Source organism: Thamnophis elegans, chromosome 9 (assembly GCF_009769535.1).
Source record: "Thamnophis elegans isolate rThaEle1 chromosome 9, rThaEle1.pri, whole genome shotgun sequence".
Lineage (NCBI taxonomy): Eukaryota > Metazoa > Chordata > Lepidosauria > Squamata > Colubridae > Thamnophis > Thamnophis elegans.
In genome coordinates this window covers 67,485,178-67,510,965 of record NC_045549.1, presented here as the reverse complement: position 1 = coordinate 67,510,965, position 25,788 = coordinate 67,485,178, and the positions used below count along the sequence as shown (strand labels likewise).

The following is a 25,788-nucleotide window of genomic DNA, read 5'->3' as shown; positions in this document are numbered from 1 at the left end:
CGGTAGAACCGGTTCGTCAAATCTACCGAACCGGTTAGAAGAGGTTCCACCAGTGGACCCAGAAAGCAGGCCACACCTACAGAAGAGGTTCCAAAATTTTTGGAAACCCACCACTGGTCCTTGGATGTGATTATTCTACACTATCATGCTCCTATTTATAAAACTCAGTGCCTCTGTGAAAGGTAAGGATGACTACTGCATTTGTGGTGCAATCAGAACATTGCGAGTGTTGAAGTTGTTTTAACGCAAACCAAAGATGCCTTTCAAAAAACAAGTTTACATCATATTCTTATGCATGCCAGTGCTGTGTGTGAGGTAATTTAAGGTGGTTCTGACAAGTGTCGTCAGCATCTTCATATCCGGTCAGATGGGTGGCAAGCCACTCCCATCCGGTCACATGGGCGGCAAGCCACTCCCACAAAGGAGGCCACACCCACAGAGTAGGTTCGAACAATTTTTGAAACCCACCACTGCTTCCCGCTCACTGTTGAGTAGGGGATTGACTCATACTGGTGCATGCACCAACAACAAGCCTGGGAGGCTGTTACACAAATGTCAAGTGTGCAATTCCCTTCTTGCTGTAATTTCTTTACCTGTTCACTTATTTGACAAATACATACAGCCACCTAATTTAGCATGGCCTGTAAGGCGGTTAACAGAAACGCGGACATATAAAACAGTAAAAAGCCATACAAGATTCCAAATAAAAAAAAACTATTAACATTTTCTACATTTCTTTCTAACATTTGTCTTTCTTTCTAACTCCCCCCCCCCCCCCACGCTTTTCCTGGACTTTATTAATGCTTTTGTAATGTTTCCCCATTGTTTTCCCACTGTCAAACAGTGAAAACCCTAGAGATGACATTATACTCAGAAAAATACAATATATCACTTTTTTTTCTTTTTGTAACCCACTTATCTTTAATGACTGTAAAGCAAAAACAATGCGGGCCATTGTGAAAATGTGTTTACCTTAAACAGTGAGTTATGGACGTGTTCTGTTCTACATCAACAGAGAGATCAAGAAAATCTTCATCTTTGCTGCTAACCTGCCACAACAAAAACAAGATTTAATGGCATTTTAAAGTGTTGCAACATTTTTAATTTACCCTCTTCTCATCCTGTCCATACACCAGGAAGGCCTCACTGCATCTTAGAGAAACACGGAGACGGCCAGCTTCCCCAATCGCAATTATTGCCAAATGAATTTCGACAATCACAGATTTGCATTTTGAATAGAATAACAAAGTTGAAAAGGGACCTTGGAGGTCTTCTAGTCCAACCTCCTGCTCAGGCATTTGTGGTCCAATGCAGAGGTAGCATCTAATCATGGTTCAGCTTTTGTAACTAGGACCGTGTATTTGACATAACTCTAAGGCAGGATTTTATTTTATAGTTTTATAGTTAGTTGTGAAAACTGTCTGGGTAACTTTTGGGTCATTCTCTTTCAGCCCAATCCACCTCCCAGCGTTCTTTCTGTGGGGAAAATACGAAGAGGAAATATTATTAAGAATATTTGCCACCTTGTTCCATTTAAAAAAAAGGTGGGATGAAGACAACTCTAGAAAGAGTGCAGAGAAGAGCAATAAAGAGGATTAGGTGGAGACTAAAACAGATGAAGAATGGTTGCAGGAATTGGGTATGTCTAGTTTAATGAAAGGAAGGACCAGGGGAGACATGATAGCAGTGTTCCAGGTGCGTCTTATACTCCGAAAAATACAGCATATTTTCCCGAAAATAAGACCTAACCAGAAAATAACACATCTTTTGGAGCAAAAATTAATATAAGATCCGGTCTTATTTTCAGAGAAACATGGTAGCTGTTAAACGGCTCTCCCAAATTAAGGTGGCCTTGGAAAGAGTGTTGTACAGTCTATAAAACACTTCTGGCTGTCCCAAAAAGTTGCGCTGCCTATGGAATAATGGCTTGGCAACCTGCTCATACTTATCATCATTTGCCAAGCTCCCCGCAATCATGAGATTGTTATCTGCAATCCTCTCTACCGGCTTCACTAGAACGTTAAATGAGAACTTGGCCATGAAGGTTGCCTCCTGATGATAGAATTCCCTCTTGTCTCTGGGCACTGGCTGAAGGGAATTGTCATCCTTCTGCCAAGATTTAAGCTCCGTTTCTGCTTCCCACTAGAGGAGTTCCCTTCTGGGCACAAAGGCCTGTACTTCTTCTGTAGGGTGCAGAAACAGAGCTCAAGTCCTCTATTTCTGCACCCCACAGGAGTTCCTTTGGGTGCACGGAAGAGCTGAACACCCACTTGCAGAATGGCGCAAGGCAGTCTTTGTAGAAAGGGTGTTCCTCACATTAGCTGGGCACGCTGCAGAAAAATGCAAAGTTAAGTATGCACGTTTCTGGGCCCTGTAACAGGTCAAGGCTTTCTGGGCACGGTGGGGTGGGCAACAGGTCCTGGCTTCCATCACCCGGAGGCATCCATGTGTTCCCCTGAATGACCCATACAATTGTCTAATGAGGGCAACGGAGAGCCGGGATGGCAGTCACTGAGCAAAGTGGTCTCGCATAACCATCACTTCACTCAACAACCAAAATTCTAGTTTCAGTTGTGTCAGAGTATTCATGAACTGGCAGAGACATGGTAACAGGTCAGCCAATGAACTGGCATGGTAACAGGTCAGCCAATGAACTGGCATGGTAACAAGTCAGCCAATGAACTGGCTTGGTAACAGGTCAGCCAATGAACTGGCATGGTAACAGGTCAGCCAATGAACTGGCATGATAACAGGTCAGCCAATGGGGCTTGTTTGCAAAACAGAAACTTAAGCAAAAGGTCTGGGCGTGGCTTAGCTCTGTGCTCAGCTCTGAAATGAAACTAATCTAGTAGTCTGCTCTGAACTCTGAACTGAAACAATCTCTCTTCTCTCCCACGTTGGAAGAATCTGCTGTTGGTATTGTACATTTATTCATGTGTTGTTATGTATATAAAGAAGTTAATGAAGCCTGCTGAATCAGTTATCTGTGTGTGCTTTCTGGATGTGATTTCTACTGCAAACTCTGCCAAGTTGTGATCGTAAGGCCAGAAATTTCTGCAGGTGTTTGCATATTAAACACATGTACATTGTGCTTTTGGTACAGATTTGCATATTTAAATTATGTAAACGTGCCTGCTTTTTGCAGATAGATTTGTATATATTAAAATTATGCACCGTGCTCTTTGCATATATAAAGAAACTGGGCTGAGAGATCAGTCCCTTTAAAAAAAATAATGTTCACAATAAATGGGGACAGATAAATGGCCCCCAAACACGCACATAATAAATAAATATTGCCTTTACCAACTAGGACCATCCTCATTTCGATGACTTTATAAAGGTAGAGATTTCTTTGACTAGGCAAGGATTAGCCAGCTGTTTACAGGTAATTCTTGTTTTAATCCTGCCAATGCTTACAGTTTCGCAGTTCAAACATCTCGTTTCATTGGTCAAGGTTCCTTGAAAAATCTCGTGCACCCAGGTGAGCTCCTGTTTGTTGTTCTCTTCCGCTTCGTTCATGTTGCCGTTTTTCAGCTTGCCGTTTTGTTTTTCCTGCTTTTTCTCCTCTTGTAGAATGTCGGCAACCGTGTTCAGCAAGTAATTCAAAAATTCGTGAGCATCCTGCTGCATGTAGTTGTCAAAAAGATCTATTTAAAAAAAAGATGTTATATTTATTTATTTATCTATCATCCATCCATCCATCCATCCATCTATGTGAGTGTTGTGGCCCAGCAGGAGCAGTTGGAGCTGCCACCAGACTCCGACAGCGAGGGGCCCTATGAGTCAGTTCTGGAGGATGTGGTGGACCCTGGACAGGGTTCCGACTCTGAGCAGGGCGCAGAGAGGCTGGTTGGCCACCAGGAGGCACATGACCTTTGGACCAGTGGGGAGGAGACAAGGGAGAGTGAGCCGGAAGCCAGTAGTGAGTTGTTCCTGGATGCACAGTACCGAAGAGCTAATAGGCGTCAGAAACAGTTGCACAGTTACAGGAGGTGAATGTACTCAGCTGGTGGTCATTAGGCTCCTCTCCAGACTATAAAAAGACTACTTGTGCACACGCCCCTCTTGCAGAAGTCAACACAGGATCGAATGTCAGAGAACATTGTTATGAGCTTGGCAGGCTGGATTGCTGCCAAGCCTTATCTGTGTTTATTGCTGCCCAAGCTTGTCTGTGCTGGTTTGCTGCCAAGGACCTGTCTGTCTGTTAATTAAATGCTGTAACTTATCTTTGGCTCGGAGTGTGCTTGGGTGTGGAACGAGGGGGATCAGAACATGTATGTATGTATGTATGTATGTATGTATGTATGTATGTAAAAGATGGCTAGAGCTGCTCATATTATAATGCACACAATTCTGGCCTGCTAACAACAATAGGGATAAAGACACAAGTGAAACCAATACAGAAAGAAAAGAATGAAAGGAATAAAAAAAAATCAAGTTAAGAAAAGCCATATTGTTGTGGCCCGCCAGTGAGGAGGTTGGGGAGGAACATCGGCCAGTCCTGGAGTCTGGGGAAGGCTCTGATGAGGGCTCTGTGTCGGAGGCAGAGAGGGGGCCATGGCCGTACGCCAGTTATCAGCTGCCTTCAGAGTCAGACATCAGTGAGGCAGACAAACAGCGGGAGTCTGTTCCCAGTGTGCGCATGCGCAGAGTGGCCAGACGAAGGGAACAGCTAAAGAACAGGGGTTCGACTTGGGAGTAAGGCCACAGGTGGACGGTGAATGGCCCCTCCCATAGGGAATAAAAGAGGAGCGAAAGGGGAATGGAATTTGCAGGAGACAATTAGTTCATTCCTGCATTCTTGCCAATTGTGGCATCTGAAAGATATCAGCTTGGCCGCTCTCCAAGCCTGATAAAGGTCGGTAATTGTGAACTATCTTGAAAGACCGTGGAAGAGGAAAGGCTTTGCTGGAGAGGAATTGACTGTAAATTAAATAAAATGGATTTGTCGGGATGAGGACTCGGCTTCGTGCTGCTGGGGGAGCCTAGGTCAGAACACAGATACTCAAAAGGCGGGTTTCACATAATTTTACCACCGGTTCACGGTGCACCGAAAATATGAGCATGTGCATGATCTTCTGTGCATGCGCTTTCCATGCGCACATGGCTGGCTCACATGCACACAGCTTAGGAAATGTGGCTAAATAGGACGGCATAGTGCTGGAACTGGTGAGTTGCCGGCAGCTTGCCACTACCAGTTTTCCCGAACGGGTCCGAACCAGCTGAATACCGTTACTAGGTAGATCCATTCCTCATTGTCTTGAATAGCTGGGATCTACACCTACCATTCTCCTTCCGTAGCCTTGAGATGAATTTTTTGGGGGGAATCACCCCGACTTTCTTCTTTTGCGTAGCAATGCTGTGGAAAAGATCTGCCAGGCACGTCAAGAGGTTTTCCTTTTTTTTCTGCTGGGCCTTATACGCCAGCACATTTTCCCGAAACGGCCGGCAGAAGTACAGAGCTTGCAGGACGGAGTTGCAGTAACATGTGTTGCCGAACTGCAGGGATGAAAAAAAAAAAACAGCTAATGCAACGCCTAGTTATTAACCCAACTTGCTCTTTATTGTCCTACCACTGCTCATCATTACTCAAAGCAACCAATCAAGGAATGAACGAAGATCACAGGTGTCTTAAATTGCCCTCCGATTAGGCATTAAATGACAATTGAGTTTGATTTAGCAATCGAATGGCAATTCAGTTGCTGTCCATTTTGATTCCGGTTCCACCACAAAACCGCGTTCGACTAAACCGCGCTCGACGAAACCGCGTAGCTGACGTCATCAACAGGGCGACAACAGCGCGGAGACAGAAGCACGCTGTAAACTCTAAACCTAAAATTAACCCCTAAACCTAAACCTAACCCCCCTAAACCTAACCCTTAACCTAACCCTAAACTTAACCCTAATCCTAACCCTTAACCTAACCCTAAAGCTAACCCTAAACCTAACCCTAACCCTTAACCTAACCCTAAAGCTAACCCTAAAGCTAACCCTAAAGCTAACCCTTACCTTAAGTTGAATCGGCTTGCTTTCAAAGCGCTATTTAAAGCGCCCTTCTTTCTCCGCGCTCGCTGTTGTCGCCCTGTTGATGACATCAGCGACGCGGTTTAATCGGGCGCGGATTAGTCGAGCGCGGTTTTGTCGTGCCACGTTTGATTCCAGGGGGATCTTTTTTATTTTTTATTTTTTAATTCCAAGGGGATCTTAACACTGGAAGTCTTTAAGAAGATGTTGGATAGCCATCTGCCTGAAATGGTATAGGCTTTCCTGCCTAGGCAGGGAGTTGGACTAGAAGACCTCCAAGGTCCCTTCCAACTCTGCTATTGTATTGTATTAATGAATTGGTAAATGACCTCACTGTCCTTCCAGACCTTTACATTATGTCCATGGAGATTCTCGGCTGTCCAGGTCATGGTTCTCCCAAAGGTGCTTTTTTTTCCAAGAGGACTTCCTTGTTTTTTCCTCTAAAGATGTTGCAAGAAGCTTCTTCAGCTTTGATTGGATGGTTGGGGAGCGGAAGGATTTAAACTCCTTGCAGACAGCTGGTTCATTTGCATCCTTTTAGAGGGCGGTTGAGGCCACTTGGAGGTTTGTCTGTGTTCTCAGAGGTCATCTGAGCGGTGCAAAAATCTTCCTTCCATTCCCCACCATCTAGTCACAGCTGAAGAAGTTTAGCAGTTAGACTTAGACTTATATACCGCTTCATAGGGCTTTCAGCCCTCTCTAAGCGGTTTACAGAGTCAGCATATCGCCCCCAACAACAATCCGGGTCCTCATTTTACCCACCTCGGAAGGATGGAAGGCTGAGTCAACCCTGAGCCGGTGAGATTTGAACAGCCGAACTGCAGAACTGCAGTCAGCTGAAGTAGCCTGCAGTGCTGCATTTAACCACTGTGCCACCTCGGTTCTCTAGTTTCTTGGATGAGAAGCGAGACGTCAAAGAAGACGTTTTTTCAAAGAAAAATGAGAAAGTCCAGTTGCCTCTTTCAAAAAGCACCTTAGGGTTAAGCACAGTACGTTCTTTGCAAGGACATGAGAATGCAGCTGCCATACACATTTACATTCAGACAGATTAGATAGATTAACAGTGTTGGAAGGGATCTTATAGGTCATCTAGCAGGAGATCCTACACCATTTCTGACAGATGGCAGTCCAGTCTCTTCTTGAAAGCCTCCAGTGATGAAGCTCCCACAACTTCCAAAGGCAACTTCTGTTCCACTACTTGACTATTCTCACTGTCAGAAAGTTCCTCCTTATTTCTAGGTTGAATCTCTCCTAGGTCAGTTTCCATCCATTATTCCTTGTCTGCCCTTCAGGTGCTTTGGAAAATAGCTTGACCCCCTTCCTCTCTGTAGCAGCCCCTCAAATATTGGAAGACTGCTATCATGTCAGCCTGGTCCTTCTCTTCATTAGACTAGCCATGCCCAGTTCCTGCAACCGTTCCTCATATGTTTTAGCCTCCGGTCCCTTAATCATCCTGGTTGCTCTTCTCTGCACTCTTTCTAGAGTCTCAACACCATTTTTATAGTGTGGTGACCAAAACTGGATGGAGTACTCTAGGTGTGGTCTTATTAGGGCTTTATAGAGTGGTATTAATTCCTCACTTGATGTTGCTTGTATCCCTCTGTTAATGCAATTTAGGATTGCATTGGCTTTTTTGGCTGCCACTGCACACTGTTGGCTCATATTGAGCTGGTTGTCCACTAAGACTCCAAGATCCCTCTCACAGCCACTGCTATTAAGCCTGGTCTCACCCAGTTTATTTGTGTATTTTTTAGTCAAACCCCTTTACAACATTGTAATAGAGTCTTCAACTTTCAGGCTGTCCCCCATAACTGTAAATGTAATCCTCATATCTGCAAATTTACACTTTTCAGGGGAAGATACTCTGAACATGTCAATGTTTCCCAGCCAAGTTTGTTTCAATTATACTGCCTGGCTACAGCTTGGCTAAAGGATTCCCACTAAGGAAGAGAGGGGCTGATACTCAAATATCGGCAGGGCACCATGTTAGGGAAGGCAGAATGGAGTGATAATACTTACGTTGACCAGTCCAAAGTAGTGTTCATTAAGTGGAAATTGCTCTGGCCCAATGTCTTTTTCCAGAGCGGAGGCATTGGTGCCCTGGGGGGGGGGGGGAAAGAAAGAGGCCATTATTCTCCCACAAACTCAAATTCAAATAGAATCAGAGAGGGACAAATGAGTCCCAGAAAGGACAGTTTTCTCGCTTCACGAAAAATGGCACATTATGGTTCTCGCAGGCAATGCTTCAGAGAGCTGTGCGTGCTCACACCCTCCTTCTACTCCATCGGTGTTTCAATGTTGCTGCAAAGACTATGAATGCTCTCATCCTTTTAGCGCCCCAAAATATTAAGCCCCACAGCCCACTGTAACAGCATTGACAAAAAGGCATTAAGAGTCGTTATCCTAATTTTGCGAAGCTTCCTCTCCCGTAACATTGTACTGCTAACTAGGGCATACAAAACCTTTGCCGGACCAATCCTCGGATACAGCTCATCCTGCCTGGAATCCACGCTGTATATCGGACATTAATACGACTGAGCGGGTCCAGAAGTATTTCACGGGAAGAATGAAAGAAGTATTTCCACTCCTTTACTCACAGTGGAATTCCCTATGCCACCAAGGCTTGAAATTTGGGGCTTGGACAACCTGGAACTACGCCGCCTGCGGTATGATGTAAGCGGCAGTATACAAACAAAATTGTACTGTTACTTGTTGACAAATAAAATAAATAAATAAATAAAATTGTCTGCTACAACGTCCTACTGTCAACGACTACTTCAGCTTCAACCTCATTAATAACGCGGGAAAACAATAGATACAAACTCAAGGTAAACCGCTCCAAATTCGATTGCAGAAAATACGGCTTCAGCAACGCCTGGAATGCTCTACCCGACTCCATTGTTACATCCTCTAACCCTTACAGCTTCAACCTTAAATTTTCTATCCTGGACCTCACCCCATTCCTAAGAGGCCCATAAAGGGGGCATGCATAATAGCAATAGCAATAGCAGTTAGACTTATATACCGCTTCATAGGGCTTTCAGCCCTCTCTAAGCGGTTTACAGAGTCAGCATATCGCCCCCAACAACAATCCGGGTCCTCATTTTACCCACCTCAGAAGGATGGAAGGCTGAGTCAGGTTTTGGTTTAGGTTTTATTCAACTTGTATGCCGCCCTATTCCCGAGGGACTCAGGGCGGCTAACAAAACTAAGGGAGGGGGGGGTGGGACAATACAAAAGGGAAGGCAACAGAAACAAACAACAATACAAAACAATTTAAAAGGTCTCAACAAGCACACCAATTCGAGTAGGGGATGGAACTCAACAGCCCCAGGCCTGCTGGAACAGCCAGGTCTTGACGGCTTTGCGGAAAGCCTGAAGGGTGGCGAGGGTCCGAATCTCCACGGGGAGATCGTTCCAGAGGGCCGGAGCAGCCACAGAGAAGGCCCTCCTCCGGGTGGACGACAGCCGTCATTGGCCGGCAGATGGAATTTGGAGGAGGCCTAATCTGTGGGATCTAATGGGTCTTTGGGAGGTAATCGGCAGGAGGCGGTCAACCCTGAGCCGGTGAGATTTGAACCGCTGAACTGCACATAGCAGTCAGCTGAAGTGACCTGCAGTACTGCACTCTACCCACTGCGCCACCTCGGCTCTAAGCCCACCAGAATGCCTACCGTCCCTGTCCTACTGTCCCCGTTTATTTATACTCATTTCCTTTGTTCATGTCAATGTTCATACTTATGCCTGCTATCTTGTACACGTTTGATAAACCAAATGAATAAAAGAAAAGAAATATGGTCTTCAAAAAACTCATAAAGGGGCTTTTTATCCATATCGTCATAACCATAAATGAGCATGGGAATGCCGGCAACTTTAAACGAGGAGGAGAGCACGAGATCCATTCTTTTTGAAGAAAGAAACTGGAATAAACCGCTAAAAGGAAGATGGTTTGTTTGCCTGCCCTCCCCAACCAAATCCATTAACCTGCCATCAATCATTTCCCCAGACTAACATACAAAAATAAACACTCCCCCAGTTTTACTGTTGCTGTCCAGGTTTATTTAGCTTCATAATCTTATCCAATTTTTTTTCCCTATCTGCTATTTTAGTTTGTCTTAAGTTGCAAGGAATGGGATGTTTTTACTTGCTTGGATTAAGAGAGAAACTCTGTTTTTTTTTTCCCTCCCCACCCCAGTAAGAGAATGTTTTCAGAAGAGTCGAATGGCAGAATGAGAGTGAAACCAGATAATTGCAGAAAGCACGCAGGCTTTTAAAAAATGAAAGCAACTTGCCTGTAGGTGGGAGCTCCTAATACAATGTCATGTATTTCTTTAAATTTCATCTTGCTGTCAAAAATTATCTGTCGGATCTAGGCTACACAAGATTTTAAATGTGTCCTTCTTTCCAAACAGGAACATCCATAAAGGAGGGTCAAAAAAATAATAATAATTAAGATGATGGTACATTAAAAATGCTGGACGGAAGTTCAATTGCAATGCTCTGGCCAGGATCTTGATTTTCTGCATCTGGTGGGTATCCATGCTTGTAGCTGTTCCAATAAGAAAGCCTTTACATAGTTTATCTTCAACTCATTCATTCTGCTGAGCTCTCTCCCCCCCCCCCAAACTCAGCACACTAGAAGTCACACCTGGATTCATGTAGAGAGTAAGGAAGTTGACCATGATGGAGTGATGCCCACTCTGTTGCCAAAGTGAGGTGTCAAGAAATATTTTAAATACACTGTTGGAAAAAATGTCCTTCTGGGGTTCGGCTCCAAGTGGGGAAAAAGACACTGGAGGCATGGAGGCTGCTTAGAAAGATGGTTTAATGTTTAATGGTAGACAGGATCGCATGGCTTGAGGTCCTGGGGGGGAAAAGGTGATCACATGCTTCCAGGTGTTGGGTGAAGATGAAGGGTCAAGGGAGGGGCTTGCAGGGCTTTTTATAATCTGTTCGGTCCCACCTATCTGTTTCCTGTTCCTGTGTAAGAAATGTATTCTGATTGGTTGTCAGACTCCCATGGGGCCATGCAGGGGCAGCTCTCTAGGCTGAGTCCAGGTTTGGTTGAGTTCTCAGATGCCGTGTGGTCAGTTGGGTAAAGGGCCAATATTATCATGCCTTGATCCCATCCCCTGGGGCTGAAGGGGAGAACTCTTTGTTATGTAAAGGGACTAGCTCAGGCTTTAATGGCTCATGGACAAAGTGGGTGGGGGCAGGAAGCTGCAGGGAGAGTTACTCTGTCCTTTTGAAGCATGTTTCTTCCTTTTCACATCCAGAGAAATATTCTGCCTTTTCAATATTTCCTAGGGTATTTAATTTTCTGGGAGAGGGCTGGGTGATAACTTCCTACAACACAAGAAACAGATAGTATTTTTGAAGAGGTTCAGACAGCACCTTCCTAATTGATTGATCAGAAGGAAGAGGAGGTACAATACAACCAGGCTTGCAAGATTATAGCTAAAAGGCAAAGGTTCCCCTCGCACATATGTGCTAGTCGTTCCCGACTCTAGGGGGCGGTGCTCATCTCCGTTTCAAAGCCGAAGAGCCAGCGCTGTCTGAAGACGTCCCCCTAGTCATGTGGCTGGCATGACTAAATGCTGAAGGCGCATGGAATGCTGTTACCTTCCCACCAAAGGTGGTCTCTATTTTTCTACTTGCATTTTTTACATGCTTTTGAACTGCTAGGTTGGCAGAAGCTGGGACAAGTAACGGGAGCTCACTCTGTTACGCGGCGCTAGGGATTCGAACCACCATTCTGATCGACAAGCTCAGTCTCTTAGCCACTGAGCCACTGTGTTAGGAATATAATTCTAACGGTTGGGTTGGCAATATATAAATCATGTAACAATGGTGTGACTGTTACTTTAAATCACACTGTAAAATGTGATTGGTTGCTGTTTTCCTCAATCGGCCATAAGATGGAGCCAGAACGACTGTTAGCGCTCTCTCTGTTTGTTAGACGCTGGGCTGATCTGAGTGCCGTGAGCTATTGTAAGTTTTGCAACTGTTAGCAAACCTTGATTACTGGACTGATTATATGTTACTGGACTATGTTATTTGGATTATCTCTTAACTGAAAGACATTTGATGACTGACTGTCTTATCCGTGTATGACTTGGACTGTTTGATGGACTCTGATACCTCTATTTCCATGAAAGTAAAAGCCTATTTAAGCTGCAGTGTCTCTGTATGCTGGTTTGTGTGTTCTCCAACACAACTCTCACAACGCTTCGCTGAACGTACTCGCTCTCCCAACGGGGAGCTTACCTAACACACCGCATTATTATAGCTACTGTCAAGTAAAAGTAATTTTAGCCACTTATGGAGTTGATTTCTAAGTTTGGTTCTACCTCAAAGAGCTGACATCATACCAAAATAGCCATTGTGGATATTCTTCGGAGGCTTGACTTCAGATAAGGTTATCAAAAAAGAGTTTGGTTTTTAAAAGGAAGAAGGGGTGCAATTAGGAATGCCATTTATTTCTGTCTTTCCCATTCATACAAAAGAATCACAGTGAGTTATTTTTATATACTGCCTTGGAAGAAGAAACGAGCAATCTAGAATTGGACTGATCAAATGAGCAAATGAGCTGGCTGGTAGAAAAACCAGGCTGGGTTTAATTCATTCCACTTCTGCGGTTTGTGCAGAAAATAGGTGTTGCATGGCAAAACTCTACACGTGAATGAATTCCCTGAGAGATGAACAGTAGTTTAAAAGATTATTCAACAAAAGAACAATCCAAAACACAGCTCTAAAACTACCATCAAGTACTTCAAGAAAAACAGATATTTTTAGAATGGCTTTCGCAGTCCTCAGATTTTATTATTATTATTATCCTGTTTCCCTGAAAATAAGACCTCCCAGATAATAAGCCCAATGAGGCTTTTGAGCGCATGCGCTAAAATAAGCCCTCCCCAAAAAATAAACCCTCCCCAAAAATACTGCAAACACAGCAGCCGCCATGAGGTGACCACGCTCGCCGCCTCCTGCACCTCAGAAATAATAAGACCCCCCCCAAAAAAATAAGGTCAAGCGCTTATTTCAGGGGGTTCAAAAGAAAATAAGACCCTGTCTTATTTTCGGGGAAACGTGGTAGTTAAAAATTTGCTTTGCGAAATTCTTGCAGCAAATGCAAGAGAACCTAAGGTTGTTACTGAGCTAGAAGAATTCTGCAAGGAAGAGTGGGAAAACAGGAGGAAGAGTCACAAATAAGGCAGCAATCGGATAATATCAATCTAAATCCAAGGCAGAAATGTAATTTGAGATAATAGCAATAGCAATAGCAGTTAGACTTATATACCGGTTCATAGGGCTTTCAGCCCTCTCTAAGCGGTTTACAGAGTCAGCATATCACCCCCACAATCTGGGTCCTCATTTTACCCACCTCGGAAGGATGGAAGGCTGAGTCAACCCTGAACCGGTGAGATTTGAACCGCTGAACTGCAAATAGCAGTCAGCTGAAGTGTCCTGCAGTACTGCACTCTACCCACTGCGCCACCTCGGCTCTGTCTCAGCCCTGACCCTCTCTATTGTGTTCCCCCAAAATAAGAGTCTTATATTTTTTGCCACAAAAAAACCACAAGGTCTTATTTGGGGGGGGTATCTTGTCCACTGATTCACCTCACTTGCCTGCCTCACCCCCGGCCTCCTTTTTGCTGTCAAGAGGCCTTCAAGAACTTCTTCGGCTTCAGATAGTTGCAGCCTTGCACACCTCGGCCCATTTCTTCTGCAGCCAGCAAAGCTTTCTGAAGGCCTCTGTAGCTGATAAGAGAGCTCTGTTATTGGCTATAGAGGCCTTTGGGAAAGACTTGCTGACTGCATGAGAAATGGGCCAAGGGGTGCGAAGTCTGGCTACAACTATCCGAAGGTAAGTAGTAGGGCAGCTCCCCCATCCCCACACTAGCTTAATTTTTACTAGCGCACCCTGGAGTGGGCAGGATCTTAATTAGGGCTTATTTTGGGGGTGGTAGGACTTATATTGGACGCATGTGTAAAAATAAAGCTAGGATTTACTTTTGGAGCAGGTCGTTTTTTTCGGGAAAACACGGTATTTCTCAGAAACAAAGGGAGAGAGGCTGGGATATGCATCCAGACTTTGCAAAATTCTGTTATAGTAACCTGTTGTGGGCCAGCAGGAGCCATTGGAGCTGCCGATGGACTCCGATAGCGAGGGACCCTATGAGTCGGCTCTGGAAGATGTGGAGGACCCTGGGCAGGGTTCAGACTCCGAGCAGGGACCAGAGAGGCTGGTTGGCCACCAGGAGGCGCCTGAGGCATGGAGCAGTGGTGAAAGTCAAAGGGAGTTGGTCCCTGATGTCAGGCCCTGGAGCAGTGGGGAGGAGCTAAAGGAGTTGGTCCTGGACGCCAGGCAAAGACGGGCAGATAAGCGCCAACAGCAACTACGGAGATATGGAAGATAATTGGGGCCAGGTGGTTGTGATTAGGCTCCTCCCAAGAGAGTATATAAGAAGAGACTTTGGGAGGAGGCTGTTTGCAGGACTCAACTATTATACTAAAGCTGGAGAAGCTCTGGTGTGTATTTCTTATCTGTGGAAGTCTGGGTTGCTGCCAAAGTCTTGTCGATGTGTTAATTTACTGTGAATAAATTGTCTAGCGGTAATCTTGTGTCGAGGTGACTCACCTTACGGAGGGGGGGACAGAACAGTAACCTTATAATAAAAGTGCCCTGTTTCCCTGAAAATAACACCTCCCTGGATAATAAGCCCAATCAGGCTTTTGAGTACATATGCTAAAATAAGCCCTCCCCAAAAATATTGCAACACAGCAGCAGCCATGAGGTTCACCACACTCACTGCCTCCTGCACCTCAAAAATAATAAGACCTCCCCGAAAATAAGGTCCAGCGCTTATTTCAGGGGGTCAAAAGAAAATAAGACCCTGTCTTATTTTCAGAGAAACACGGTAGTATTAGCATTCATAATTTTGGCTCCCAGGCCTGGTCTACCTCAAAGGCCCGACTCTCCATCCTTAGGTCTCTTATATAAAACATGATGAGATTTATTTATCTTCTTGTCGCAGGAAAGGGAAATGGTAAACATTACTGTAGGAACAAGGCTGTTGAGGCAGGAATCAGTTCTTCCCAGGGTAAGAGAAAACTGTTAGATCATAGAAGAAAAACATAGATGAGATGCTTTCTAAAGTCATCGAGAAAACAGCCAAGTATCTGCTCACCGGGAAAAGTGGAAGGAAAAACTTTACATTTTAAATCCTAGACTGCAGTCCTATTCTAGGCCTTGTACTGCAGTATCTGCTTATTCAGCTTTATTCTTGTTTGCAGCAAAGAGATTTAATTTTTGCTGAGTAGTATTGTGTTTGAGCTTTTTGTGGAGTAAAGCAAATCTTGAATAAGGGATTATGTTTGGGGAGATGAGATTTACAACTGCGGCTGGTGGGAAGCCTGGACAAATGGTTCATCTCAGCCTCCAAGTAGCTGTAACCATTGGAAACTAATGTAGCATGTTGAAATGTTTACACTGAATTCCAATAAATGGCTTTTAGGTGTAGTTCCGATTCCCGGGGAAGACAGTGGTGGGGAAGGCATGCAGATTTCTTCAAGAGGAGATTGTTAGTAGCGGTGAAAAATAATTTTCCTGAACTTCCGCAATCACACAACACAGTGACAAACTGGAAGTTGACGTGTGATGGAGAGACACACACTGTAGGAGATCATAATCGAGGAACAATGGAACACTGTCATACATCTCTCCAATCTTCTTCCTACACGGACCAATCAGGCCTTATTGGAAAGCCATTAAGTAGAAGTTTCTGAACTTCTACCGTAGTCGCCAGTGCCGACTGGCGACTACGCGGAGGAGAGCCTTCTCAGCTGCAGCTCCGACGCTATGGAACAATCTCCCCGTGGAGATCCGCACCCTCACCACCGTCCAAACCTTCCGCACAGCCCTCAAGATCTGGCTATCCCGTCAGGCCTGGGGATAAGACTTTACTCTCGCCCCTCCCGAATGTTGAATGAATGTTGTGTTTTTACCGCTAATTATTTTTACTCACATTTTCTTTTTGTGTTTTGTCCTGCACTCCCCTCCCCTATTATTGTAAGCCGCCCTGAGTCCCCTCAGGGAAAAGGGCGGCCTATAAATGCTTAATAAAACTAAAAAAAACTAAAAACTTGAATTCAGTTTTACAGAAGCCCCTGATTACATCACACTACTTCATTATTCTGCTTGCTTATTTGATTTCCTACTAGATTTTTTTATTTTTTGGCAAAAAAATGAAGGTTGTGGAAATTTGAAAATTATTACAATGCAAAAAAAAATAAATCTTGAGTTTTATCAAATTTAGTTTTTTTTCCTCCCCCAGAGAGATCCAGACCACCTCTTTTAAACATTAAAATCTTGCCAGGCCAAGATAATTTTAATCTGGTCTGTGTCTGCTTTTATGTTCTCATTGTTTTTGTACTCTGTTCAGAGTCTGTTGTGGCTGTAACAAATTGAAATTGAAGACAAGAAACAATGGATCGGAGGTGGGTTCCTACCAGTTCGCACCTATTCGGTAGAACCGGTTCGTCAAATCTACCGAACCGGTTAGAAGAGGTTCCACCAGTAGACCCGGAAAGCAGGACACACCTACAGAAGAGGTTCCAAAATTTTTTGAAACCCAGCACTGCCACACACCCACACCCACAGACACAGACACAGAGACAGACAGACTGACACAAAGAGAGAGAGAAAGAAAAAGGAAGAAACAAATAAATAAAAAAAGAAAAAAGAAAGAAAAAGAGTGAGAGAGAGATGAAAGAAAAAAAGAAAAAAGGGACAGAAAGACAAAAGGAAGGAGAGAGAGAGAGAGAAAACACATGGCCGGCAAGCCACTCCCATCAAGTCACATGGCCGACAAGCCACTCCCACAAAGGAGGCCACACCCACAGAGTAGGTTCCAAATTTTTTTGAAACCCACCACTGCAATGGATGGAAGCTAATCAAGGAGAGAAGCAACCTAGAACTAAAGGAGAAAATTCTTAACAGTGATAACAATGCCTTCCTAAATTGTGGATGCTCCAGTCCCTGGAGGCTTTTAAGACAGCCATTTGTTAGAAATAGTAGAGGTCTCTTGTGTGAGCAGGGGGTTGGACTAGATGACCTCCAAGGCCCCCTGTTACTATTACTGCTCCGCCACTGCCTCATGATTTCTAGGGAAGAGAATATTCAGTTTATGTGGAGTACTTCCAGGTGGTTGGTCATCTTTCAGCTGCTGAATTAATGCTCTGAAGCCAGTAATACTTGACTGGGTGGTTAAACTCTTTAGTATTTGCCCTGCTTCAGAGTCTATCTCTTATCCCTCTCCCAGCTAAATTTTATAACAATAACAATGATGACAACAGTGATTTTCTCACCTTCCTGAGGAATGTGTAGACAGTGAACATTTTTTTTTCTGGAGGCTGCTCCAAATGCAATACAATTTCTACAGAAAGGAATGCACAATAATAACACTTCATAATTACACAGTCTTCCTCTTCTTGCACCACTTTAATACACACTGGGAAAATTAAAAGACTACATGTAAGCTCCCCTAAACACAACAGAACAACTTAGTCACGGCCTTAATAATGTCCAATGAAGTTTGGATAGCCCTTTCCTTAGCATGATCTGTGATCTCATTAATCCTGGCTTATTAATTCTGGGAGTTACAGACTCAATACACCTGGATGGTACCAAGCTGGGGAAAGGCTGCCCTGATACAACCCTTTATGGCAGGTCAAAAAAATAATCAGTGCCACCTCATAGAAGCATAAAAGCAGGGGTGGTATCCAGCCAGTTCTGACAGGTTCTGGAGAACCGGTAGCGGAAATTTTGAGTAGTTCGGAGAACCGGCAAATAGGCTGCCCCCCCCCCCCCCATCCGCTGCCTCCCAGCTGATCTTTTGTTGCCCCGAACAGGAGAACGGAGCTGGGAAGCAAGTTAGCGGGGTGGGGAGAGAATGGGGATTTTGCAGTATCCTTCCCCCGCCACGCCCACAAAGCCACGCCCACAGAACCGGTAGTAAAAAAAATGAATCCCACCACTGTATAAAGGGATGAAACATCGAGAAATAACAGCTCGTTCACAGTCAGCTAGAAAGGTCTTAAATGAAGATCAGATTATCCAGAGGCATTTCTGTCCCGCAATATCTTCATTTTAATCCACTACACCAGGGGTCAGCAAACTGCGGCTCTGGAGCAGCATGCTGGTGCGTGCATGCCTGTTTTGGGGGCTTTTTTCAGGTTGTTTTCAGGCCACTTTTTGGGCCATTTTCAGGCCAGTTTTCTGCCTGGAAACAGCCCAAAAAAGGCCCGGAAAACAGCCTGTTTTTTAAACCAGAAGAGCAGCTGGTGACGGCATATGCTGGTCTTGTTGTATTTGGGTCCCAAAACCCAGCCTGAAGATGGTGAGTGACTCCTCGCCGAAACGTTGCCAAGACAATCTCAATCTTACATGGGAAAAGATTCGAATACAACAAGACCAGCATACACACACACACACACACACACACACACACGGAAAAAAGCCCTAGTCAACAAACGAGCCCCACCCACCACCAAGGCTGTTACAACACGAAAAAACAACGGACACACAGCCAGCACCAATCAGCACCAATCTACCAGTCATGATACAACCACACAACCAATCATTCCACTTACTGAAACAAAGCCGGCACTCCACACCCCCCCACCAAAGATTTATAGAAAGACGGCAGCTCCGATCACACTTTAAGCCCAAAACCCAGCTTGAAGATGGCGAGTGAAACCTCGCTGAAACGTTGCCAAGCCAATCTCAATCTTACACGGGAAAAGACCAGAATACAACAAGACCAGCACACCTACACCCGTGAAAATCTACAAAAACATTATCTATCTATCTATCTATCTATCTATCTATCTATCTATCTATCTATCTATCTATCTATGTTGTATTTGTGCTGATAAATAAATAAAGGGAGACTAGTATAGATCTATTTCAAGCTATTTAGCTCTCATCAGCTAGCCATATCTTTACTGGGATTCGAACCTGTGCTGTATTGCATCTTAGGCAGAGTGTGTGTACTTCATGTCACATTCCACCCATTTATATTCAAACAAAAATCTGCCTGCTTGTTCTACCAGAAATATTAGGATTGCGTGCAGGCACTATCTTATTCCTTTTAGTAATGGTCATTTTGTCCATCTCTGCCTTTATGCTCAATCTGTCAGATTATTCTGCCATTTGACTGGTTTTTCCCCCTATGGCTTGTTTATGTGTTTTTTTTTATGTGTACCCTTGTGTGCCATGTGTGTGAAAGACATGAGCAAGAGGTGTAAGAGCATAACCATAGACATGATGAAATGGATTTCAGCCCATGAAAGCTTCTGTCGTAATATATTTAACAGACGCCTATTTAAGGAAAAAAAATCAAAACATTTGCTTGGGCAAGCCATAAGCCACCATTGTTTAAAATAATCATAGGATTACTGTGAGAGGGAAAGGGGTTTGAGGCCGCAGGAAAAATATTATGTAAATACATTTGCAGTTCGACTTCCCAAAGTATATTTTGCATTATATTCAGATGTGCTGTGATTCACAACAGTGCCAAAACCAGGAAAAAGTTATCAATGAACTGGTTCTAGATACATGTGTGCGAGTCTGAGAATTCAGACTGAAGTTGGCCTGATATTTTTATTAATTTCCTATTAAAATCAGCAACACACTTTTGGATGAAAGGAACATAACATAACCCCAAAATAGGATAACTCTGGGTATAAAATCAAGATGCTGATTTCAAAAGCGATGTTTTTGTAACTGATTACAGCACCCAACCTAAAACCTGTTTCTGAAACAAGTCTGATCAGCCTGTGATTGTGAACATATCCACAACTCAAGACACTATTACAATCCTCATTTCACGAACGGCTCTCCATGATGAATCAAAATGAAGAGAACACTCCCTGTTTGTAAACAGTTCCGAGGCTAACCCAGATGTACAATCTTGCCCTTCGTCCCTTTTAATTATACATTCCACCAATGCACTTTCCAACTGCATCACAGACAGAGGTGGGTTGCTCCTGGATCAGCCGAACCGGAAGTGGGATTCAGGCCTCGGTCGCAGAACCGGCAGCGACCCAGGCCTGCCACGCCCCTGAACCAGCTCCCTCACCGCTGCCGTCGCCATTTTGGATTTTAATATCTGCGGGTGCGCAGTTCACTGTAAATTGTTCTGTGTCTGCGCAAAGAATCATTTATATTGAACAACACACATGCGCCCAGCACATGTCTGGGGCATGCATGGGTTGCGAACCGGTAGTAAGGCATCGTTATTGGCCATCAATGAAACAAGGTGATGCTAATCAAGTGATATGGGTTAAGGACTAAGATTTCCCTATGTGGTCGGACTAATCCAGGACAACTACAATGTGCTTGTTTCAGTGGTTAAGGCCCTGGGCTAAAGAGCAGGAAATTGTGAGTTGTCCTCCTGCCTTATCCATGAAAGGCAGCTGGGTGATCTTGGCCCACTTACTCTTTCTCAGCCCAACTCATTTCACACAATGGTTGTTGTGTAGAAAATAGGAGTGGGGGGGGGGGGGAAAGAGGGCAGGATATGTTTTACCATCTTGAGATATTTATAAAAATAATAAGTTGAACTCAATTGCTGGCTGGGGGAATTTGGGGAATCAAAATCCTACCGATCTGGGATTGGGTTAAGTTGCTCCCAAATAAAAGAAAAGGCCACAGCATTGTGCATCCCAGCGAGTTTCCAAAATCACAACATAACCTCTCGACGTTCTGCTTAATGCTTCATTCTATCTAACGCTACTCAGTTCTCCATTCATGTCATTAAAGAGTGAGTAGTTTTCTCAGAAAAGCAGAGACATCACCCTGCCAACAAAAGTGCGTAGAGTCAAGGCTATGGTTTCCCCAGTTGCAATGGATGGCTGTGAAGGTTGGACCATAAGAAAGGCTGAGCGCCAAAGAATGGAGGCCTTTGAACTCTGGTGCTGGAGATGAAGACTCCTGCGAGTCCCTTGGACTGCAAGGTGATCCAATCGGTCAGTCCTAGAGGAGATCAACCCTGACTGCTCTTTAGAAGACCAGATCCTGAAGAGGAAACTCAAATGCTTTGGCCACCTAATGAGAAGGAAGGACTCACTGGAGAAGAGCCTCATGCTGGGAAAGATGAAGGGCAAAAGAAGAAGGGGAAGACAGAGAGATGAGGTGGCTGGATGGAGTCACCAATGTGAGCTTCAATGGACTCCAGAGGATGGCAGAGGACAGGAAGGCCTGGAAGAACGTTGTCCATGGGGTCGCAATGGGTTGGACATGACTTCGTAGCTAACAAGTTTTCCCAGGATGGGTCCCGCCATCCTTGACTCATTATTCCATCCATCCATTCGAAAGTAAAGCTTTTGGACATTTCCTGCTGCAAATTTAGGAGTGGAGAGCATCTTGATGATTGGGGAGCAGATATTCAAAATATGAAGTATGAGCCAGGGGCAATGAAAGAAACTCGGCTCAGCCCCTTCCTGGAGCCATTTCATAAAACAAAGAGGGGTTAAAGCCCCTTTCCTGCCTTGCTCCAATTACTAACCCGGGGTCAGTTCCTTGTGAAGCAGAGGTAGAGCTCCAAAATTAAAGGTAAAGGCTCCCCTCGCAGATATGTGCTAGTCGATCCCAACTCTAGGGGGTGCTGATCATCTCCGTTTCAAAGAGCCAGCGCTGTCCGAAGACGTCTCCGTGGTCATGTGGCCGGCATGACTAAAGGCCAAAGGCGCACGGAACGCAGTTACCTTCCCACAAAAGGAGTGTTCCGATTTTCCTACTTGCATTTTTGCACTTTCAAACTATGTTGGCAGAAGCTGGGATGAGTAACGGGAGCTCACTCCGTTATGTGGCGCTAGGGATTCGAACCGCCGAACTGCCGACCTTTCCGATCAACAAGTGCAGCATCTTAGCCACTGAGCCACCACATCCCTTCAGAGCTCAAAAAGCAGCCCCAAATATTGAATTCATGGGGGTTTTTTTTGTTTATCCTGGCAACTTTTGCATTTGAATGGGGAAGAGCCATTTCTTGCATCCCAATTCTTTGCCTGCAGATCCATACCCTCCGCCCCAAATACAGGCAGCCCCCAACTTACAACCACAATTGCGCCCAACATTTCTGTCGCTGAGTGAGACATTTGTTAAGTGAGCTGCATTTTACGACCTTTCTCCCCCACCGTTGTTAAGGGGATCACTGCCGTTGTTAAGTTAGCAACACAGCTGTTAAGGGATTCTGACTTTCCCGTTGATGTTGCTTGTTGGAAGGTCACAAAAGCGGGTCACGTGACCCAGAGGCATGGCAACGGGCATAAGTATGAACCAGTGGCCAAGCATCTGAATTTTGATCACTGGGATCGCACGGATGCTACGAAGGTTGCAACTGTGAAACGTGGTCGTAAGTCACTTTTTTCAGTGACGTTGTAACTTTGAACGGTCACTAAATGAACCATTATAAGTCGAGGACTTACTCAGCCGGGCAGTCCACGAGTAACAACAGTTTGCTTACTGACAGTTCGAATTACGACGGCGCTGAAAAAAGGGTCTTCTGACCATTTGTATGATTGTTGCTGCGTCCCAACAGTCATGTGATCAAGCTTCAGGCACTTGGCAACTGACTCACACTTATGACGGTTGCAGTTTCCCGAGGGCGATGTGATCCTCTTTTGCGACCTTCTGCCAAGCAAAGTCAATGAGGGAAGCCAGATTCACTTAACAACGTGTTCCTAAGTTAACAACTGCAACGATTCACTTGACAAAGGTGGCCAGGTTGTAAAATAGGGCAGAACCCATCTCACCTATGTCTCACTCAGTGACATAAATTTGGGGCTCCATTGTGGTCGAAAGTCGAGGACTGGATGCACAACAGCTGGAGAAGTAGTCCTCAACTTATGACCGTTCTTGCAGCAACCCAGGGCCTACCTATCTCTGAGGCACCCTGCTCCACATAATGACCGTAATGAGGAGAGACGGGCTTGTTTAACGACCGCAACTCCTTCACGACCACCATTCTGGCCTCAACAGTGGTTGTAAGTCGAGGCACAACATCTGTAGAAGTACTCCTCAACTTACGGCCCTTCTTTCAGCAACCCAAGGCTTCCACCCCATTCCCGAGGCACCCCGTTCCGCATAATGACCATAATAGGGAGACTCGGGATCGCTTTAACAACCGCAACAATCTCATGACCGCAATTCTGGGCTCCACTGTGGTCATAAGCCGAGGACTCCTTGTGGCTACAGAACCTACAAGAAGTCCCTCACTTATGACCCTTTTTCCACCACCACCCCATCCCCGAGGCACCCAGTTCCCGCATAATGACTGTAATGGGGAGACTTGGGGTCGTTTTAATGACCGCGACAACCTCATGACTGAAATTCTGGGCTCCACTGTGGTCATAAGTCAAGGACTCCCTGTGGACGCAGAATGTACAAGAAGTCTCTCACTTACAACCGTTCTTCCAGTAATCCCCCATCCCCGAGGCACCCCTTTCCCACCTAATGACCGCAATGTGGTCATAAGTCGAGGACTTATGCAGACCCTACAAGAAGTCCCTCACTTACGACCGTTCTTCCAGCCAGACCCCCATCCCCAAAGCACCCCTTTCCCACCTAATGACTGTAATGGGGAGACTTGGGGTTGCTTTAACGACCGCGACAAACTCATGACTGCAATTCTGGGCTCCACTCTGGTCATAAGTCAAGGACTCCCCGTGGACGCAGAACATACAAGAAGTCCCTCACTTACAACCGTTCTTCAAGCAATCCCCCATCCCCGAGGCACCCCTTTCCTGCTTAATGACCATAATGTGGTCATAAGTCAAGGACTCCCTGTGGATGCAGAACCTACAAGAACTCCCTCACTTATGACCGTTCTTCCAGCCAGACCCCCATCCCCAAAGCACCCCTTTCCCACCTAATGACTGTAATGGGGAGACTTGGGGTTGCTTTAATGACCGCGACAACCTCATGACTGCAATTCTGGGCTCCACTCTGGTCATAAGTCAAGGACTCCCTGTGGATGCAGAATCTACAAGAAGTCCCTCACTTACGACCGTTCTTCTAGCCATCCCCCCCCCCATCCCCAAAGCACCCCTTTCCCACCTAATGACCATAATGTGGTCATAGGTCGAGGACTCCCTGTGGACGCAGAACTTACAAGAAGTCCCTCACTTATGACCGTTCTTCCAGCAATCCCCCATCCCCGAGGCACCCCTTTCCCACCTAACGACCATAATGTGGTCATAGGTCGAGGACTCACTGTGGACGCAGAACTTACAAGAAGACCCTCACTTACGACCGTTCTTGCAGCGATCCCCCATCCCCGAGGCACCCCTTTCCTGCTTAATGACCATAATGTGGTCATAAGTCAAGGACTCCCTGTGGACGCAGAACTTACAAGAAGACCCTCGCTTACGACCGTTCTTCCAGCAATCCCCCATCCCCGAGGCACCCCTTTCCTGCTTAATGACCATAATGTGGTCATAAGTCAAGGACTCCCTGTGGACGCAGAACTTACAAGAAGACCCTCGCTTACGACCGTTCTTCCAGCAATCCCCCATCCCCGAGGCACCCCTTTCCTGCTTAATGACCATAATGTGGTCATAAGTCAAGGACTCCCTGTGGACGCAGAACTTACAAGAAGACCCTCGCTTACGACCGTTCTTGCAGCGATCCCCCCATGCCCGAAACACCCAGTCCCCGCATAACGACCGTAAGGGAGGGGGAGTGAAGCTTTAACGACCGCCACAACACCGCTTAAAAGTTGCTCCTGCCGGACGTGCCTGCCGGCCGGGCGGCTCCCCTGCCTGACGACCCCCGGAGGTGACCCGTCCCCGCCTCTCCCGCGGGGCCTCCGCCCGCCCTTCCACTCACCATATTACAAATGGAGGCGATGTTTCTGACAGTCATGGAGTCTAACGGGGGCCGCGGTTCCCCAGCGCCATCTTCAGAAGGGGAAAGCCCGCATGGCCGCGGCTGCAGGAGCTCAGGCGGCGGCGGCGGAGGCAGAGAGAAGCGGCCCCGCGGGAGGCGGTTGCAGCAGCCGGCAGGGAGAGGCCGAAGGCGGGCAGGCGCCCGAAGGGCATCGGCGGATCAGCTGCAGCGCGCCGGGCAGAGCATGGCTGGAAGAGGCGGAGGAGGAAGAGGAGGGCAGCGGCGCAGACGGAGGACTCCGCTTCGGGGCTTTCGCCTGCCTTGCCCGGGCCGGGCCGCTCCTCACTCGGCCGCTTCCCTCCTTCCTTCGCCTTCTTCCCGCTCCTCCTCCTCCGCCTCCTCCTCCTTCCCTCGCGCCGGCCGCTCCGCCGCTTCCCGTCTCTCCATCGCAGCGCAGCGCCCGGGATCCACTTTGACAGCGGCGGCGGCGGCCGGGTTTGGCAAGGACGGTCACTCCCCGCCGGTGACGTGGACGGCGGCCAATCGCCGCGGCCGCTTTTCGGGAAGGACGAATTGCGAGCGGGGAGGCGGGCCTTTCCCGGGAGGAGAAAGGCAATCCCCGCCCACCAGGCCAGTCTTAGAGAGGCGATGCAGGAGGAGGAGGAGGAGGAGGAGAGGAGCGTAGCCGAAAACGGCGCTGGGAAGAGGGATTTGTGCCTTTCAGGAGCTCCGGGACCCGCTGTTCACCGTCCTTCTCTTCCTCCTCCTGCTTTACGTCGCCTATTCAATTTAGAATTTGAATCCTAAAATTAGAAGGAAGACTCTAATTTGTTTAGAGTAACAAGAGTTGGAAGGGACCTTAGAGGTCTTCT

General features: G+C 46.1%; 1 protein-coding gene across 1 annotated transcript in view; it reads right to left on the bottom strand.

Annotated features, from left to right (window-relative positions):
- The window catches only part of USP46 (ubiquitin specific peptidase 46), a 40,366-nt gene extending 14,960 nt beyond the window's left edge, over positions 1–25,406 (bottom strand). Inside the window, exons 1-5 of the mRNA XM_032224581.1 lie at positions 24,917–25,406; positions 8,044–8,124; positions 5,286–5,499; positions 3,418–3,647; positions 973–1,049 (exon numbers count right to left, since the gene is read on the bottom strand). Of these exons, the coding sequence (XP_032080472.1) occupies positions 973–1,049; positions 3,418–3,647; positions 5,286–5,499; positions 8,044–8,124; positions 24,917–24,952 (638 nt within the window). The 5' untranslated portion in view covers positions 24,953–25,406. The remainder of the gene's footprint in view (positions 1–972; positions 1,050–3,417; positions 3,648–5,285; positions 5,500–8,043; positions 8,125–24,916) is intronic.
- Between the last annotated feature and the right edge of the window lie 382 nt (positions 25,407–25,788).